At 38.5% G+C, this 16,742-nt stretch overlaps 3 protein-coding genes across 3 annotated transcripts; 2 read left to right on the top strand and 1 right to left on the bottom strand.

The window, feature by feature from the left end:
- Positions 1 to 1,326: 1,326 nt before the first annotated feature.
- Positions 1,327 to 5,583, bottom strand: LOC140179261 (uncharacterized). Its single transcript, XM_072217942.1, has 4 exons — positions 5,081 to 5,583; positions 3,831 to 4,755; positions 2,120 to 3,009; positions 1,327 to 2,026 (listed from the first exon to the last, which is right to left on the bottom strand). The coding sequence occupies exons 1-4, from the start codon at positions 5,581 to 5,583 to the stop codon at positions 1,327 to 1,329; spliced, it is 3,018 nt and encodes a 1,005-aa protein (XP_072074043.1).
- Positions 5,584 to 6,462: 879 nt separating this feature from the next.
- On the top strand, positions 6,463 to 8,892 carry LOC112750411 (receptor-like protein kinase FERONIA). The gene has a single exon (XM_025799123.3). The coding sequence runs from the start codon at positions 6,463 to 6,465 to the stop codon at positions 8,890 to 8,892; it is 2,430 nt and encodes an 809-aa protein (XP_025654908.1).
- Positions 8,893 to 9,873: 981 nt separating this feature from the next.
- Positions 9,874 to 12,623, top strand: LOC112750410 (receptor-like protein kinase FERONIA). Its single transcript, XM_025799122.3, has one exon. The coding sequence runs from the start codon at positions 10,003 to 10,005 to the stop codon at positions 12,526 to 12,528; it is 2,526 nt and encodes an 841-aa protein (XP_025654907.1). The 5' UTR covers positions 9,874 to 10,002; the 3' UTR covers positions 12,529 to 12,623.
- Positions 12,624 to 16,742: the final 4,119 nt, after the last annotated feature.

Genomic DNA, 16,742 nt, shown 5'->3' with positions numbered 1-16,742 from the left:
TTTTCAGAGCGAGATACGGTGATTGGCCCTCAGAAGTTGAGCATTTACAACTGGAATCTTATGTTTCATGTATGAGTTTGACACCCTTTTCTTAGTCTCGATTTTGGTTACAATAGCTGTAATCAAGCTCACAAAATGTTTGTCACTTGTATATAAAATCCCAAGTACACCGAAAAAAAAAAAAAAAAATAAGTATCTGTCACTTTGTCTATCTGACACTAGCTTATAAAATTCAAAATTAATTTGCTAAATTATGAATTATGACTTAGTCAAGCATATCGGCTTTTGAAATAGAGTTATTATAGAAGTATTTGTAGGTCGTTATATTGTCACATTGTTTGATAACGGCTTTTGCTAATAAATCAAATAACAAAGTAACTCATTTTTTCTATTGGAACTTTTCTTCTTGAATTGTCACTTTAAATGGGATATTGACTAATTTTGTCAATTTTCTTTGTGACAGTAAATGTACAACTGCATATACTAGTGCTTTCCGTGTGGAATAGCCTTAAAAAGAACTTTTAAAATTATGTAATCCATGGTTCTAAGAAGGAGCCAGCAAGAGTGCTTTGAGTTATATCCACTTCAAATGGTCTACCAAGATAATTCACTAATATAGATCTTAGCATAATTTTATGTCAATAATTCTTTAAATCTGCACTATTGTATCATCTCACTATTGGTACATTTAAAATTTTAAACATTCCCCACCTCGAATGCTGTGAAAAGCGGTTCGAGCAATGAGCAATAAGGAATGAACATTGAACATTCAAGAACAAGGGAAGAGAGCTTCTGAACTCTGAATTCTTGATGTGAATTGCAAAGAGTGAAAACTTGATTAGTGAATCTCAATTGCAAATGTTACAGGTTCAGCTATATATAGAGTGAATGTCACTAACTAACTATCCTACTTGGCATAAATACAACAACAAGCAGTTACTTAACAGGAAGAGATAACTGCCTAACTAATTTTATATAGAGGAGTGTAAGGTGTGAGTAGAAGAGGGTGAGATCTGAAGGCATAGAGTTGGTTCACACCCCCCCCCCCTCAAGGTTGGGCTTATGAAGATCACATAAGCCAAGCTTGGAGTGACAGGATGAGAAAGGTGCAGGGGAGAGGACTTTAGTGAAGATATCTGCAGTTTGGTGTAATGTGGAGATGGGAAGGAGCTTGATAACTTGTGCTTGAGCCTTGTCGCGCACTATATGGCAGTCAGCTTCTATGTGTTTGGTACGTTCGTGAAACACCGGATTCGCCGCAATGTGCAATGCGGACTGACTATCACAGTAGATAGCTGCTGGTTTGAGGATTGGAACTGTGAGATCCTAAAGGATGAAGACGATCCATTGAGCTTCACATGTTGAGGCAGCCAAGGCTCTATACTCGGCTTCAGCGAAAGAGCAAGCAACAGTAACCTGTTTCTTGCTCTTCCATGTGATCAACGTAGTGCCCAGAAAAAAACAATAACCGGATATGGACCTCCTCGTGTCAGGGCAGGTGGCCCAGTCACTGTCTGAGAAGCCGGTGAGCTGTAAGTCTGATTTGGTTTTGAATAAAAGGCCCTGGGCAGGAGCTGATTTCAGATACTTCAGGACTCTTAGAGCGGCTTGGAAGCGTTTATTAGTGGGGCAATCAAGAAATTCACTTAGCTTTCCAACGACAAAGCTAATTTCAGGTCTTGTATTGGTTAGGTATAAGAGTCTTCCTAGCAGTCTTCTATATTCACTAGCATTTGGCATTGGGTCTCCAAACTCTTTAGAGAGATGAGAAATGTAATCCATAGGAGTTGAACAACTCCTGGATCCAAGCATCCCATATTCTTCCAGTAAATCTAGGCAATATTTTCTTTGATACATTGTTATTCCTCTCTTGCTTCGAGCAAACTCAAAACCGAGAAAGAACTTCAATTCTCCAGTATCTTTAAATTTGAAGAGGTCATGAAGATGTTGCTTCAAAGGTGTGATTTCTTTGATACAGTTTCCCGCAAGCACCAAGTCATCGACATAGACTATCACAGCTGTGAATCTAGAACCAGCAACCTTTGTGAACAAACTGTAATCATGTTTTGACTGAGTGTAGCCAAATTTGATCAAGGTGTGAGCTAATTTTGAGTTTCACTGTCTGCTGGCTTGCTTTAAGCCATAGAGTGACTTCTCTAATTTGCATATCAGCTTCGGATTGGACACATTCAAGCCAGGGGGTGGTTTCATGTAGACTTTCTCTTCAAGATCTCCATGTAGAAAAGATGTGTTCACATCTAACTGGTGGATGAACCAATCTTTGGCAGCTGTAACGGCTAGAAGAATCCTCAAAGTGTTCATTTTCACTATGGGACTAAAAGTGTCAGAATAGTCTTGCCCTGGAATTTGGGTGAATCCCTTTGCTACCAGTCGGGCTTTGCATCTTTCAACACTTCCATCAACCTTAAGTTTGGTCTTAAAAACGCATTTGCATCCAATTGCAAGCTTGCCAGCTGGTAAAGTAGTGAGTGACCAGGTTCGGTTTTCATCAAGAGCAGCAAGTTTTGATTTGATAGCTTCTTGCCAACAGGGATACATCACAGCCTCCTCATAAGTTTTGGGATCTGTGTTGGTGATCAAGGCAATGGAGAATTTTCTTTTGTTTTCGGATAGACCATGATAGGACAGAACATGAGAAAGAGGGTACCTACTTGAAGTTGGTGGTGTAGTTGAGCTAGTAGTTAGAAAACAATGATAATCTTTTAAGTAGGAGGGGCGTTTTCTTTCTCTGTGAGGTCTTTCAACAATCGGGCCAACATTCTGAGGAATGTAAGGTGCAGCAGTATCCTGTTGATTGTATGGTATGTTTGGTGCACTGATTTGTGGTGAATTGGCCACTTGGCCTTGTGGTGCTGTGTCTGGATTTGTGATGCTGTGATAATGAGATGCAGAGTGTGTTGATGGTGCATTAAAAGGAATGGTGTCAAAAAGAAGAGGGTCTGATAATTGAGTTGATGATGCATGGCACTTTTGGGAGAGTTCTGAATTCTGTGTATTGCACAAAGGTAAAGTGTTCTCATAGAAAACTACATCTCTTGAGAGAAAAAATTCTTTGGAATATAGATCATATAAAATGTACCCTTTTACTCATTGTTTGTAGCCTAAGAAAATGCATTTTCTAGCTCTTGGGTCGAGCTTTTTTCTATTAGCATGAATGGTTGCAGCAAATGCTAAACATCCAAAGACCTTGAAATTGTGTATGTCAGGTAGTTTTTTGTGAAGAATTTCATAAGGGGATTTATTTTTCAAAATGTTGCTGGGAATTCTATTGATGATATATATGGCATGAGCGGCAGCATAATGCCATAGTTTCTTTGGTAAGTTTACATGAAACATAATTGCTCGGGTTACTGCCAAAATGTGTTGGTGTTTCCTCTTAACTATGCCATTTTGTTGAGGGTTTCAACACATGTGTTTTGGTGTATAATACCCTTTTCTGCATAGAATTCAGTTAGTTTGAACTCAGCTCCATTATCTGATCTAACTTGTTTAACAGCTTTGTTAAACTGAGTTTGAACTAACTGAATAAAATTTTTGAGCAGTGTGGCAGCTTCAGATTTATGTTTCATGAAAAATAGCCAACAAAATCTACTTTTATCTTCCACTATTGTGAGAAAGTATTTGTGTCCAGTAGTGGAATTAATATTAATTGGTCCCCATATGTCTATGTGTACTAAATCAAATATTTCTTCTGACATAGACATGCTTATTGGAAATGGAAAATGCTTTTACTTAGCATAATGACAAGACTCACAAGGACTGGTACAAAGATCAAATTTATTGATGAAATTGTAATTTTGTTGCAATACAAGAATTCTGTCATTTGGTAAGTGACCTAGTCTAAGATGCCATAAGTTTGAGGTACTTCTATTCTTATTGTCATGCAGCTTATTACTATTGCTAAGATGTTGTGTTTGTGGTGTGAAGAATGCTACTGCAATTGCTGGTCTTAGTTGAAAGTTCCTTATAGGTTTTAGGTCTTCAAATGCATAAAGCCCCTTCCTTTGCTCAGCTACACCAATCATCTTCAAGGAAAGGCAGTCCTGGATCTTGTAACATTTTTCATCAAAGAAAAATTCACATTTGAGCAAGTTAGTCGTTTTGGAAACTGATATGAGATTAAACTTGAAACTTGGAATGTACAAGACCTTTGTGAGAAAAAAAGTTTTGGAAAAAATTATAGTCCCAGCTGTTGAAGTAACGGTATTGGTTCCATCTGGCATCCTAACAAGTATGGGTTCTATTTTATGTAATGAGTGAAAGGACTCTAAACAGTATGCTACATGATCGCTCGCTCCTGAATCAATCACCCAGGAGCTAGGTTTAAAGGTTGAAACAGACATGGTATGAGCAATACCTTGATGAGAGGGTAATGTGACAATTTGGTTTATGGCATGTTGAGGCTTGTGTGTATCCAAAGACGACTGTTTCAAGAGAGCAAGCAAGGCATGCTTCTGTTCCCTTGTGAATTCCAGTTCTGTACCACTGTCCTCTACTAGCTGGTCATCACCGATTCTTGCAAAATTCTCGTCATCAGTAATAGCATTGTTGATTGCACTGCTTTCTTGTTTGAGGTGAGGAGGTAAACCATGCTTTTTGTAGCATGTGTCGATTAGATGGCCAGTTTTCCCACAATAGGTACATACTTTTGTTCGTCCTCTTCCTCTGCCAGCAGTTCTTCCTCCCCTACCTCGGCCCCTTCCTCCTTGTGTTGAGGGTTGATATGGAGCAGTACTATTCATCAAAATTTTGTTTTCAGTGAGGGGTTCACCACATTGAAACTGTCTTTCTTGTTGCAAAAGCAGTGAAAAAGGCTTGTTCAATGCTTGGTAAAGGTTGCATCAGCATTATTTGTGACCTCACTATCGCATATTGTTCGTTCAAGCCTCTGAGAAAGCGAACGATATAGGTCTCATCTCTGTATCCTCTCATAACAGTTCCACACGTACAATTCCCGTTCTTGCAATGTATGCAGTTAGGTAGGGTCCTAAAGTTCTCCAGCTTTTCTTAAATACTTTTCAGCCTAGTGAAATAGTCGGTCATGTTTAAATCATCTTGCCTCAGAGTGAACATTTCTTCTTCCAATCCTGCTACCTTGAATACATCTCCCTGAAAATATCTGTGTTTCAAATCTTTCCACAGATCTGAAGTGACATTGTGCCACATCACGCTTTGTGCTATATCTGGACTAAGTGAGAGGGTGATCCAGGAGATGACGTAGTCGTTGCATCGTTCCCACACTTCAAACAAAGGATCTGTTGGTTCTGGTTTACTGATGCTTTCATTCACAAATTTGATCTTGTTCTTTGAGCTTAGTGCACGCAACATGGCCCTCTCCCAACTGTGATAGTTGTTTGAGCCTAAAACCATGGAGATTAACGGTGAACCAGGACTCTCACCTGGATGCAGATAATAGGGACTTGTCGGATCTACGATTGAAGAGGCACGAGTTCTTGGTGATTGAGTCTGATTGATTTGTTGACTAACCAGACTCGCTAGGGTTTGAAGATCGATTCCGGAAATTGTCGCATCGGAAACCGGATTTGGTGGACGATTAGCCATTGATCGAGAATTGAAAGGAGAGAGGAGTTCTTAATCAAGATTTTGAGTGCCAGAAATCGAACAGATGATCAAATCGAACAGATAATCAAATCGAATCAAGAAGAGAAAGAATCACCGTGATTGAAAAGAAGAAAGAGATCGATCAAATCGAATCAAGAAGAGAAAGATCACCGTGATTGAAAAGGAGGAAGAGATCGATGAGGTATGGATTCACTAACTCTTCACCAACAGTTCAAGTACTTCAACCTTACTCCATGCTCACCGCACCATGTGTAAAGCGGTTCAAGCTATGAGCAATAAGGAATGAACACTGAACATTCAAGAACAAGGGAAGAGAGTTTCTGAACTCTGAATTCTTGATGTGAATTGCAGAGAGTGAAAACTTGATTAGTGAATCTCAATTGCAAATGTTACAGGTTCAGCTATATATAGAGTGAATGTCACTAACTAACTATCCTACTTGGTATAAATACAACAACAAGCAGTTACTTAACAGGAAGAGATAACTGCCCAACTAATTTTATATAGAGGAGTGTAAGGTGTGAGTAGAAGAGGGTGAGATCTCAAGGCATAGAGTTGGTTCACAAATGCATTTAAGTCAAACATGTACCTACAAGATCGAGAAATACTAGCTTCCTACCGGTGAATGAGTTACCATACACTAATCACCACAAAGATGTTGACTCATATTAGATGCTTCTAATTATAAAATAATATAATGATAACAGAAAATCTTCTGCAGTTGAAAAAGCCTTTGATATAAAGATCAAATATGAAAACATCACTCCTTAAAGCTAAAAGTAGAAGCTAAAAGCATAAAAGAACTAAACCAGCCCTTGACTTTTTTTTCCTTAACCACTTCTAGGAGCCAAGCAAACCATGAAGGAAACCCAAGTAACAGAATCATGGAATCATATTTCCATCTTTGTAGTGCATCCCATCATCATCATCATTGTCTTCATGTACTCCATCAATTTAACCATTTGTGATTCGATTAGTGCCCCTTCAGATACAATCCTCCTTGATTGCGGTTCCTCTGGAGAATCATCATATAACGGAGCACGATGGATAGGTGACATTGGGTCTAGTTTCTTGCTTCCAAAATATAGCAAAAGTTCTTCTACTCTCTCGGTTTTGAACCAATATCACAACAGAGTGCCAAAAATACCATACTCAACAACAAGAATAATTCATTCACCTCTCAACTACACTTTCTCCTTCACCCCGAGCCTCAAATTCATTCGTATATACTTTCTATCAGCTTCATATTTAAATATGAATCCTTCTAAAGCCTATTTTTCGGTCAAAGCAGGTTGTTACACTCTTTTAAGTAGTTTTAGTCCTTTTGTTGCTTCACAAGAACTCAACTTAGCTTATTTCACTAAGGATTTCTTGGTCAATGTTGTGGAAGAGAAACTAAACATAACCATCATTCCTTCTTCTCTAATTTCCAATGCATTTGCTTTTGTAAATGGCATTGAGATATTCTCAGTGCCCTCTACTATATATTTTCCAGTTTCCAATTTTCATGTTCCTTACCTTGGGCACCAAGAATTAAATATAAGTGATCATCAATATGCTCTTGAAATGCTCTACCGGGTTTCTATCAATGAAGTTGAAAATGTATTTGGGGCATGGGTAGAAGATTCAGGCTACTTATATAGTTCACTTCATGGAAGTGTTCTTGACAGTAGAATTCGACCTCTTCCGATTACTTACAACACTTCCACTTCATTTGATTTCAATTATTTGGCTCCAGAAGAACTATATTGGATTGCCAGAACAATGGGAAGCAACCAAGATGCCAACATGGAGTACAATTTAACATGGTCGTTTCCTGTTGATTCTGGATTCAAATACCTTGTTAGGCTTCATTTCTGCGAGATCTCCATGGAGGTAACTAAGGTCAACCAAAGGGTGTTCAACGTGTATATCAACAACCAAACAGCAGAGGAGAGAATGGATTTGGTTGCTTTGGTTGGTGCACCATTTGTTGCCTTCTACAAAGACTATGTTGTTATGGTTCCTAGGGAAAGCGAGAGGAGGAGAAATATGTCGATTGCGCTTCACCCAAACATAGCATCAAAACCCAAGTTTGCTGATGCCATCTTGAATGGCATAGAGATCATCAAGTTAAGTGACAGTAATTTTAATCTTGCAGTTAGTTTCCCATTGAAAGAGGAACACCAAAAGAAGAAGAAGAAAGCTCCACTTGTGATTGTTCTTGCTTGTACTTCAGCCGTTACTTTTGCGTTGTTTATTGCTATTTATGTTCTTATCCATCAATCTTGTAAGAAACAAAACAGGGAAAATCTTCAAGTACTCTCTTTGAATGCTACTAGAGAAAATTACAAAAATATGCAAGTAAAAATGACCTCAGGTCATCAGTGCTACCAATTCACATTAGCAGAGATTATCATAGCCACTGACAACTTCAAGGAAGATCAAGTGATTGGGGAGGGAGGCTTTGGAAAGGTGTACAAAGGCATAATAAATGATGGAGTCACTCCTTGCGCTATAAAGCGATGCAAAAAAGGTTCGCATCAAGGATTTAAGGAGTTTCAAAATGAGATAAGCCTTTTCACATTTTGTCACTTGAATGTGGTGTCACTCGTAGGCTTCTGCCAAGAGGAGAATGAATTGATACTTGTGTATGAATACATGGCTAATGGCAGTCTTTGTGATCATTTATACAAGAAACAGAACCAGCCACTTTCATGGAATCAGAGACTGAAGATTTGTGTTGGCGCGGCACGAGGACTACATTATTTGCATACTGGCACAAGGCAGCCAATCATTCATCGCGATATCAAGTCAGCCAACATATTGCTGGATGATCACTTGGTGCCTAAGATTTCTGATTTCGGGTTATCAAGAATCATTCCCTTCTCCTCCCACACCCATGTTACCACTGAGGTGAAGGGTACTTTTGGATACTTAGATCCAGAGTACTACAAGAGGAGAAAATTGACTGAAAAATCTGACGTCTATTCGTTCGGCGTGGTTTTGTTTGAAGTGTTGTGTGGAAGACCAGCAGTGAAACGTGTCGAAGTAGAAGAGCAAAGTGAGAAGGTTGGTTTGGCGGAATGGGCCTTGCATTGCCACCAATGTAGAAGCATTGAACATCTAGTTGATGCGAAATTAGAAGGAAAGATCAGATCAGAATGCTTGGTGGCATTTGTAGAAATTGGCATCCAATGTTTGAGTCATAGGAGTGTAGAAAGGCCAACAATGGGAGATGTTCTTAGTAAATTGGAGGATATCTTGTCTTTGCAGGAGAGTTCTGAGGATCAAGAAATAACCATGTGAAATAAAATATCTGGTGAAAAAGAACAGTTACATACTTACATGTAATACCATAGTATATGCAATTAGTATTACATCTAATTCATTCATTTTTTGGGATATCTATTGTTCAGTATATAACTTGATTCACAGGGTACATTTTCTTTACTTCTCTCTTTCTCTTATTCTTGAAATTCCTTAACTGCGGAAATAGGCATTGTAGTTTAGACTTGAACTTCGATTGTTAAACCTGAATCAGGTGCATATAGTTTAAGTTCATAATTTGAACTTCCAATGAGGACAATCCGCTTATATGATTTATCTCATATTAAGGAAATTTATTACGATATGAAGAGCAAGAGGTTAGTAACGTATTTTGCTGTAAGAACAACGTTTTTCTTCATTTTAATAGACAAATTTAATTATATTTGAATATCAACGTGTTTTTTGATCATTTTTCTTTCTGCTTATGAAAATAAATAGCAACAGCTGATTTGGATATCATAAATTGGCTTTTGTGCTTATTCAAATATGTGTAAGAACCTAAATTGTCTATGATGCTAAACAAATGTGTGCCTTATCCAAGAGAATGAGATGATTCTACAGTTGTTTGGAACCAAAGCGAGTAATTTATTCATTGTGATTGGCAAATCTGCAATGTGATTTCGTTGGACCCTCCATTGTTATTCTCTAGTAATAACGTTAAAAATAATATATATATATATTTTCATTCAAATGTGGACTTTGGATAGTCCATTAGTCTTTTATGATGATTGGATATTTCAAGTTGGAAACCATATTGTGCGTTCCACTGTTTATGTCTTGAATTCCTCATCCTATCCTATACTCCATATTAAATATTAATATGATATATGATATATGAACAGCAAGTTGATAAGCACACTTTGTTTTTTTTCTTCTCCGACAGAGAAAGTCATCGTTGTCGGCAGAGTATTCAAATAGCTGATATTTGTTATCATTCACGTGCCAACTGTAGTCATTTAATTGATTGTATTGAAAAATCAAACCACGTTATTAGGACAATGCGGAAGGTGCCCAACTACAAGAAGCTTTAGGGCTAATCAGTAATCACTCTTATTAGAATCCATGATATCTTCATAAAACACAAGCACAATGGAGAAAAATATGCACACAGTGACATGGAGTATGCACATTTTTGTTACAATTTTTAATCTTTTGCAATTACAAGTATTTACTCTTGCTGATAGAGGCACTTATGTGCCTTCAGAGAACATTGTTATTAACTGTGGCTCAAGTGCATCAGAAGTTACAGAATATGATGGTAGGAACTGGACTGGTGATGCAAGCACCACCAAGTCGTCTCAAATAGCCGAAGCCCCTGGCATTCCTGTTTCTGTTCCTCGAGTTCCATATAAGACTGCTAGGATATTTCGGTCACAGTTCACATACACATTCAATGTAACACCAGGTCCGAAATTCGTCCGGCTTCACTTCTATCCAGCTTCTTACTTGGACATGGATGTCTCCAAAGCGTTTTTGTCCGTTACCGCTGGTAACTTCACTCTACTCCACAACTTGAGTGTTTCCTTAAACACGGATTACTTCCACGTAGCATATTTGATGAAAGAATTCATCATCCATGTAAGTGGAAGCACTTTGGAACTCACATTCTCCCCATCGTCTAATGCCACTGCTGCCTTTGCATTTGTGAATGGGATTGAAGTTGTTTCAATGCCATTTAGCTTATACTTTCGTTGTCTCAATGCTCCTCTACCGTTAGTTGGTCACTATCCTGCACTTTATTACATTTGTAATGATACTGCCATGGAAACCTTATACAGATTAAATGTAGGAGGTGATCAAATTACACCAAAATATGATACAGGGACGATGTTTCGCACATGGGAGGAAGATGATCCTTTCATATTTGGGGGTGATAAAGGTATTGAACCCATCAACATGAGCATGCCGATTTCGTACGCAAATGGTGTTCCTCCTTATGCTGCCCCAAAAGATGTCTACCGCACTTCCCGTTCAATGGAAACCTTTAAGGCAGGCTTGATCAACTTAAACTTCAACATGACGTGGTTTTTCCCTGTTGATTCTGGATTCAAGTATCTTGTAAGGCTTCACTTCTGTGAAATTTATAGCCAAATCACGAAGGTGAATGAAGTTGTGTTTTCTATATACTTAAATAATCAAACAGCTGATGCAGGTTTTGATCCAATAAGCGTGAGTGGGGGCCCCGGAGTTGGTGTATACCAAGATTATGTGGTGATGGTTTCCAGAGCTAGCGAGGCAAAGCAGGATTTGTGGCTAGATCTCCACCCAAACAAGTATTCCAAACCTCTGTACTACAATTCATACTTGAATGGTGTAGAGATCTTTAAACTAAGCAGTACCGATGAGAAGAATCTTTCTGCGCTTAATCCTTCCCCTCTCGATAGCAATTTACGCTCAGGTGTAAAAGCTTCCCATGCTATTGTTAAAAACTCAAAGAAACTCACGTTCATCCTCATCGTATGTGGAACTGCTGCAGTGGTTATACTAGTTCTCCTGTGTCTAATTCTGTGCAAGATCATTATGCCAAGGAGGATCATATCATGGTTTGATCGCTTTTCCATCAAAACTAACGATGTCAAAGAAGTAAACAAGATACCGTTTGGCGCTCATATTTCATTGCAAGAGATAAAGGCAGCAACAGGCAACTTCGACGAGGCTCTAATCATCGGCATAGGCGGATTTGGAAAGGTTTACAAGGGTAGTTTTGATGGTGGGGATACTTATGTAGCCGTAAAGCGTGGTGATTCATTGTCAGAACAAGGTGCTCTAGAATACAAGACTGAGATCGAATTTCTCTCGAAGCTGCGGCATCACAACCTTGTGTCTCTTTTGGGCTACTGCAATGAAGATGAGGAGATCATACTTGTATATAACTTCATGGCCAGTGGAACGCTCCATGATCATCTCCATTTGAGACAGAGAGATCATACCCCCTTATCGTGGATTCAACGTCTCGATATATGCATTGGAGTTGCAAAAGGTTTGCACTATCTGCACACAGGGACACAGCAGAGGATCATACACCGCGACATCAAGACAACCAACATACTCTTAGACCATAATTGGGTGGCAAAAATTTCTGATTTTGGGTTGTCAAAGTCAAGTTACCCATCCTTTAGCACCACCAATGTGAAGGGAACTGCTGGTTATCTTGATCCAGAGTATTATAAATTCCACAAGTTGACCGAGAAGTCGGATTTATACTCACTCGGGGTTGTGCTGCTGGAAGTTCTAAGCGCAAGGCCTGCTGTGAGTCAAGGTGACGTGGACAACAACAATGACGAGCCTCTGATGTTGGCTGAATTTGCTAAGTTATGCTTTGAGAATGGCAATTTGGAGCAGATAGTAGATCCCAAAATAGAAGGAGAGATAGTAAAAGAGTGCTTTGAGGTATATTTAGGAGTTGCAATGAAGTGTTTGGCTGAAAGAGGTGTGGAGAGGCCATCTACCGGTGATGTTCTGCAGAATCTTGAACTCGCAAAGCGATTGCAGAGAAATGGTGGTGTTACTCGTGATGGAAATACGCAAAGGAATAGTAATCATGCTCTACAGGGCAATTCAGATTTGACTCCTGGGATTGAGTTTTCTGATCTCATAATGCCTGCTGGTAGATGAACTATATATATAGTTCCTTATATATTATTACTTATCCATAAATCTAACAAAATGAAGCATTTCATTACATTCATAATAACAAATATTGTTACAAATCTTGTTCAGTCTCAATTCTGGAAATACAATTTCGCTCGAACAATAGTAACTAGCCACGAAATATTCTAGTGGCAAATCCCAATAATTACATCAAAGAAATTTTTTTTTTTTTTTTTTTTTGATAAATTCCACACTTAAAATGAGGTGCATAATGTATATAGACACAATACTACAAATTCACATCTCCACAAGTATACAGACTTTCAATGTTCCTCAATGGTACCACTTCTGTGTAACCTTCAAAGAAGTCAATAGATATTGTCTTTTGTAAGCCACTAAGCCCAACCTATACCAATGAACCAAATAGCATCACCCGAAGAAAGAAATATAATTGTAAAGAAGAAAATAATGTACCAGAACCCCTATAACTTAATTATTACATATGGATGAAAAGGATACAGTACGAATTTAGGAGACCTGAAAATTTTGGTGAAGCAAGGTTCCAAATTTCCAATCAATGCTGCAAGACAATACTCATTGCATTTTATCCTCTCATCTAAGACAGTTCTCCTAAGGCATCCAAAACTGGAAGATACCCTTTTGTTAGCAATAAATACAAGTATGAGCAATCACACAATAAACCAAAGATCAAGGCAGACTAGGACAATAAACCAGACATTGTCTCAGCATGATATATGGTGACAAAGAGTCTCTGAAGTGAATGAAAATCAATAAATATAGATATAGAAAAGCCAATTATACTGCCAGGGGCACACAGTAGGCCAGCAGCTACCCATAGCCCATAGCAATACATTGAAACGAAAATTTTCGTATCTACTTACAGAAAAAATCTATCTCAACATTATAGAAAAGCAACACTAAGCCACTTATAAAAAACTTACTATCATAACAAAGAAAACAATTGTAACATCTATCTCTCGGGTGCCAAATTCATCATATATTATCATCCAAGGAAGAGAGGATACAATACCTTAATAGCTTGTTGAAAGAAAAGAACAGTAATTAGCGTGTTGAACAACTACCCTGCAACTCTTGTAAACCTTGTGATTTCAGTGCAAGCATTAAAAATGCCAAGTAGAATCAAGAAGGTGCACGCCACACGTTAACCCTGTCAACACAGGTGAACATCAAAGTTAAGCCACATGTGCAATGGAACTACATAAATGATAACTACATGAGAAACAAAAAAGTAATTTGAAAGCTCTAAAAAAGAAGGATGTTGAGTTAAGAAATTAATTAATAGAATTGATGATGACAAACATTTGATTAGTGGGCTAATCACCCAATTAGTTTTGATTATTCTTGATAAGTGATGCAGGCTAAAAACAAGTGTTACAGCAGCCCAACATCAAACAAAAGATTTATGCTAATGGGCTGAATAGTAAGTGAAAACAAAGAGAAGCCTAAGTCATTCATCTCAAGCAAAAATTCTTCAAAGAAGCAAGGCAAGGCACCAACGGGTTGTTTAATGGAAAACTAATCCAAGCCCGTATCCATCCCACAAAGCTTCTCTTGTAAGATTGAAGTCTTCTCTCTTTCAAAGTGCAACGCTCATCTCTCTATGACCAAGTTAAATCAGCTTCAGAAAAGTAAGAAAGAGAAAGAGAGAAAGAGCTTCTTCATCAAGATAGTCACCAAAGAAGCAAGAAAGAGAAACTAAGCTTGAAAGGCAGAAGTCATCTCAACAAATCCAAACCAAATCAAGCTTAGGTTATAGGTAAATCTTTTTCTCATACATGCAACTTAGTTACATCTCTTCTTTCCAACTCTCTGCTCTATCCGAAATGGGATACAAGGGAAAGAGGATTTCTGTTCTTCCCTGCTGTGTATCTACGGTCTTAAACAAGACTTGGGGACCAAGTTGGTTTTCAAGGGCTCAGATCAAGTTGACCTTTGGAAGATTTCTATGGTTGCTGTTTCATGGATTTCGATCAAGATGAGGAAGTCAGAAGGAAAGTTTCCTCTCTAAGGATTAAGGTGAAAAAGTGATTCTGTGGGTTGGTGAAGCTCAAGGATCAAGGTGTTGACCTTGGAAGAAGAACCAAGCAACATGCAAGGAGATAAAAGAAGCTTGCTGCTCATTCAGAAGGCAAGGAGAGAAAACCAGAGTGTGTGAACAGTGTTATGTTTAGAAGTTCCTCTACTTGGATAATGCTATCTTTCAAAGAAGCATTCGGCCAATACTGAAGAACTGCATCTGAGGTTTGCGAATCTGGTTTTGCACATAGCAAAGAGGCTGCTGATGAAGTCAATCTCCTTCATGTTTTACTGATTGTAATGTACTTTTCTAAGTTTATCTTTCTGTAATTTCTTGAGAGAAAAGGCATTGTGAGAAAGCTTAAGAAAAAGCCATGAGTGGAAAAAGGCTGAGAGATACACTTAAGAGAAAAGCCTAGAGTTATTTTCTGATTTCTTTAGGTTGGTTAAGTGTCTTGTATCTTGTACCTGTAAGGTATCCCTTTCTTAGTTGGGTTAGCACTAAGAGGAATAGTTAGGTATTAGCATAGCCAACGTCAAGTTAGGTTAGAACTTGAGTGTGAAAGGATTGGGTCAATCCTGTGAAATTGGTGTATGTAATACTGTTAACTATAGTGAAATTCTTCCATAGTTGTGGAGGAGACTGGACGTAGGTTGCATAGCACAAGGCAACCGAACCAGGATACATACTGGTGTTAGCTTTTTTCTTCTCTGCTGAGTTCTGTTTTCTGATATTCATGAGACAAAAATAAATTGTCTCATAAATTTCCGCTGCTGAGTTCAAACAGAACCTGAGTTGAAAGTTCATTTTAAAAGGGTAATAACAGCAACTTAAAAGGAAGACATAGATTCAACCCCCCTTCTCTAAGCCTACTACAACCTTCAATTGGTATCAGAGCTAAGGTCTCAAGAATCAACCTTAACCGCTTGGAGCAAAGATCCAATGACGAATAACATGGGCACAACCACAGTTGCCTACACCCTCACTAAAGGCCAGTCAAACAACCGACCACCTTTCTTCAACGGGAAGAACTAGTCCTACTGGAAAGAAAGGATAAGGATTTTCTTCCAATCCATTGACTACAACATATGGAAGATTGTTGTGAGCGGTCCCAAGATCCCAACAAAAACAAGTGCTGATGGAGTGGTGACTCCAAAAGAAGAAGCTGAATGGAATGAAGATGATAAGAAGAAGATAGAGCTGAATGCCAAAGCAATCAACCTTCTTCAGTGTGTTATCAGCTTTGAAGAGTACCGGAAGGTGTCTAGATGCAAGACAGCCAAAGAAATCTGGGAAAAACTCTAGGTTACACACGAAGGCACCAAACAAGTAAAATAAACGAGGATTGATATGCTGCGAAAAGAGTACGAGATGTTTAGCATGAAGGATGGAGAAAGCATTGATGAAGCGTTTGAGAGATTCTCAATCATAATCAACAACCTTGATGCTATGGATACAAACTATGCAGAACAAACCTTGGTGAGAAAACTCCTTAGAAGCCTCACAAAAGAATGAAAAACCATTTCCACTGTCCTAACCGAAAGTAACAACCTAAGTCCCATAACCTATGATGAGCTGAGAGGAAAACTCCTTGCCTATGAAGCCACACACACAAACACAGACTCAAAGAAAAAGGGAATAGCCCTCAAGTCACAAATAGAACTGAAAGAGAGTGAGTCTAGTGATGGTATTTCAGATGACGAGCTTTTGTTTTTTGCTAGGAGATTTAGAAGGATGATGAAGAACAAGGGCAAATACAAAGGTTCAAGTTCAAAGGAGCACAAGATCGACTTGAGGAAAGTGACGTGCCATCACTGCAAGGAGGCTGGACACTTCAAGCTAAACTGTCCAAAGCTCAAAAAGGAGGACAAAGGAAAGAAGGAAAGGAAGAGAGTACTCATGGCAGCTTGGGAGGATCTTGAGAATGACTCAAATGAAGAAGAAGAATCTGAAGGAGATGACAAAGACTGCTTCATGGCTGGAAACAACAATCTTGATGAGGTAAACTATTATGATTTGACCATTGAGGACTTGCATGCTATTATTGATGATCTCACTTTAAACACATCAAAACTGCTTGATAAATACAATGAATACAGATCTGAAAGAGATGTGTTAAGAGCTGAAAATGATTTTTTAAAAGAAAAGGTGAAGGAAACTGAATGTGCTTTGGACATCA

The sequence above is a fragment of the Arachis hypogaea genome, chromosome 15, assembly GCF_003086295.3.
Source record: "Arachis hypogaea cultivar Tifrunner chromosome 15, arahy.Tifrunner.gnm2.J5K5, whole genome shotgun sequence".
Classification (NCBI taxonomy): Eukaryota; Viridiplantae; Streptophyta; class Magnoliopsida; order Fabales; family Fabaceae; genus Arachis; species Arachis hypogaea.
The sequence above is the reverse complement of the archived record's forward strand: the minus strand, read 5'-3'. Positions and strand labels throughout refer to the sequence as shown.

Excerpts from the sequence above, each read along its gene's own strand:
- LOC140179261 (XM_072217942.1), bottom strand. The coding sequence starts at position 5,583 with ATGGCTAATCGTCCACCAAATCCGGTTTCCGATGCGACAATTTCCGGA. Across the intron at positions 4,756-5,080 it reads GAAGAAATGTTCACTCTGAG|TACTGCTCCATATCAACCCT; the intron begins GCAAGATGATTT and ends TTTGATGAATAG. Across the intron at positions 2,027-2,119 it reads TTAAAGCAAGCCAGCAGACA|ATTCACAGCTGTGATAGTCT; the intron begins GTGAAACTCAAA and ends TGCTGGTTCTAG.
- LOC112750411 (XM_025799123.3), top strand. The coding sequence starts at position 6,463 with ATGAAGGAAACCCAAGTAACAGAATCATGGAATCATATTTCCATCTTT.
- LOC112750410 (XM_025799122.3), top strand. The coding sequence starts at position 10,003 with ATGGAGAAAAATATGCACACAGTGACATGGAGTATGCACATTTTTGTT.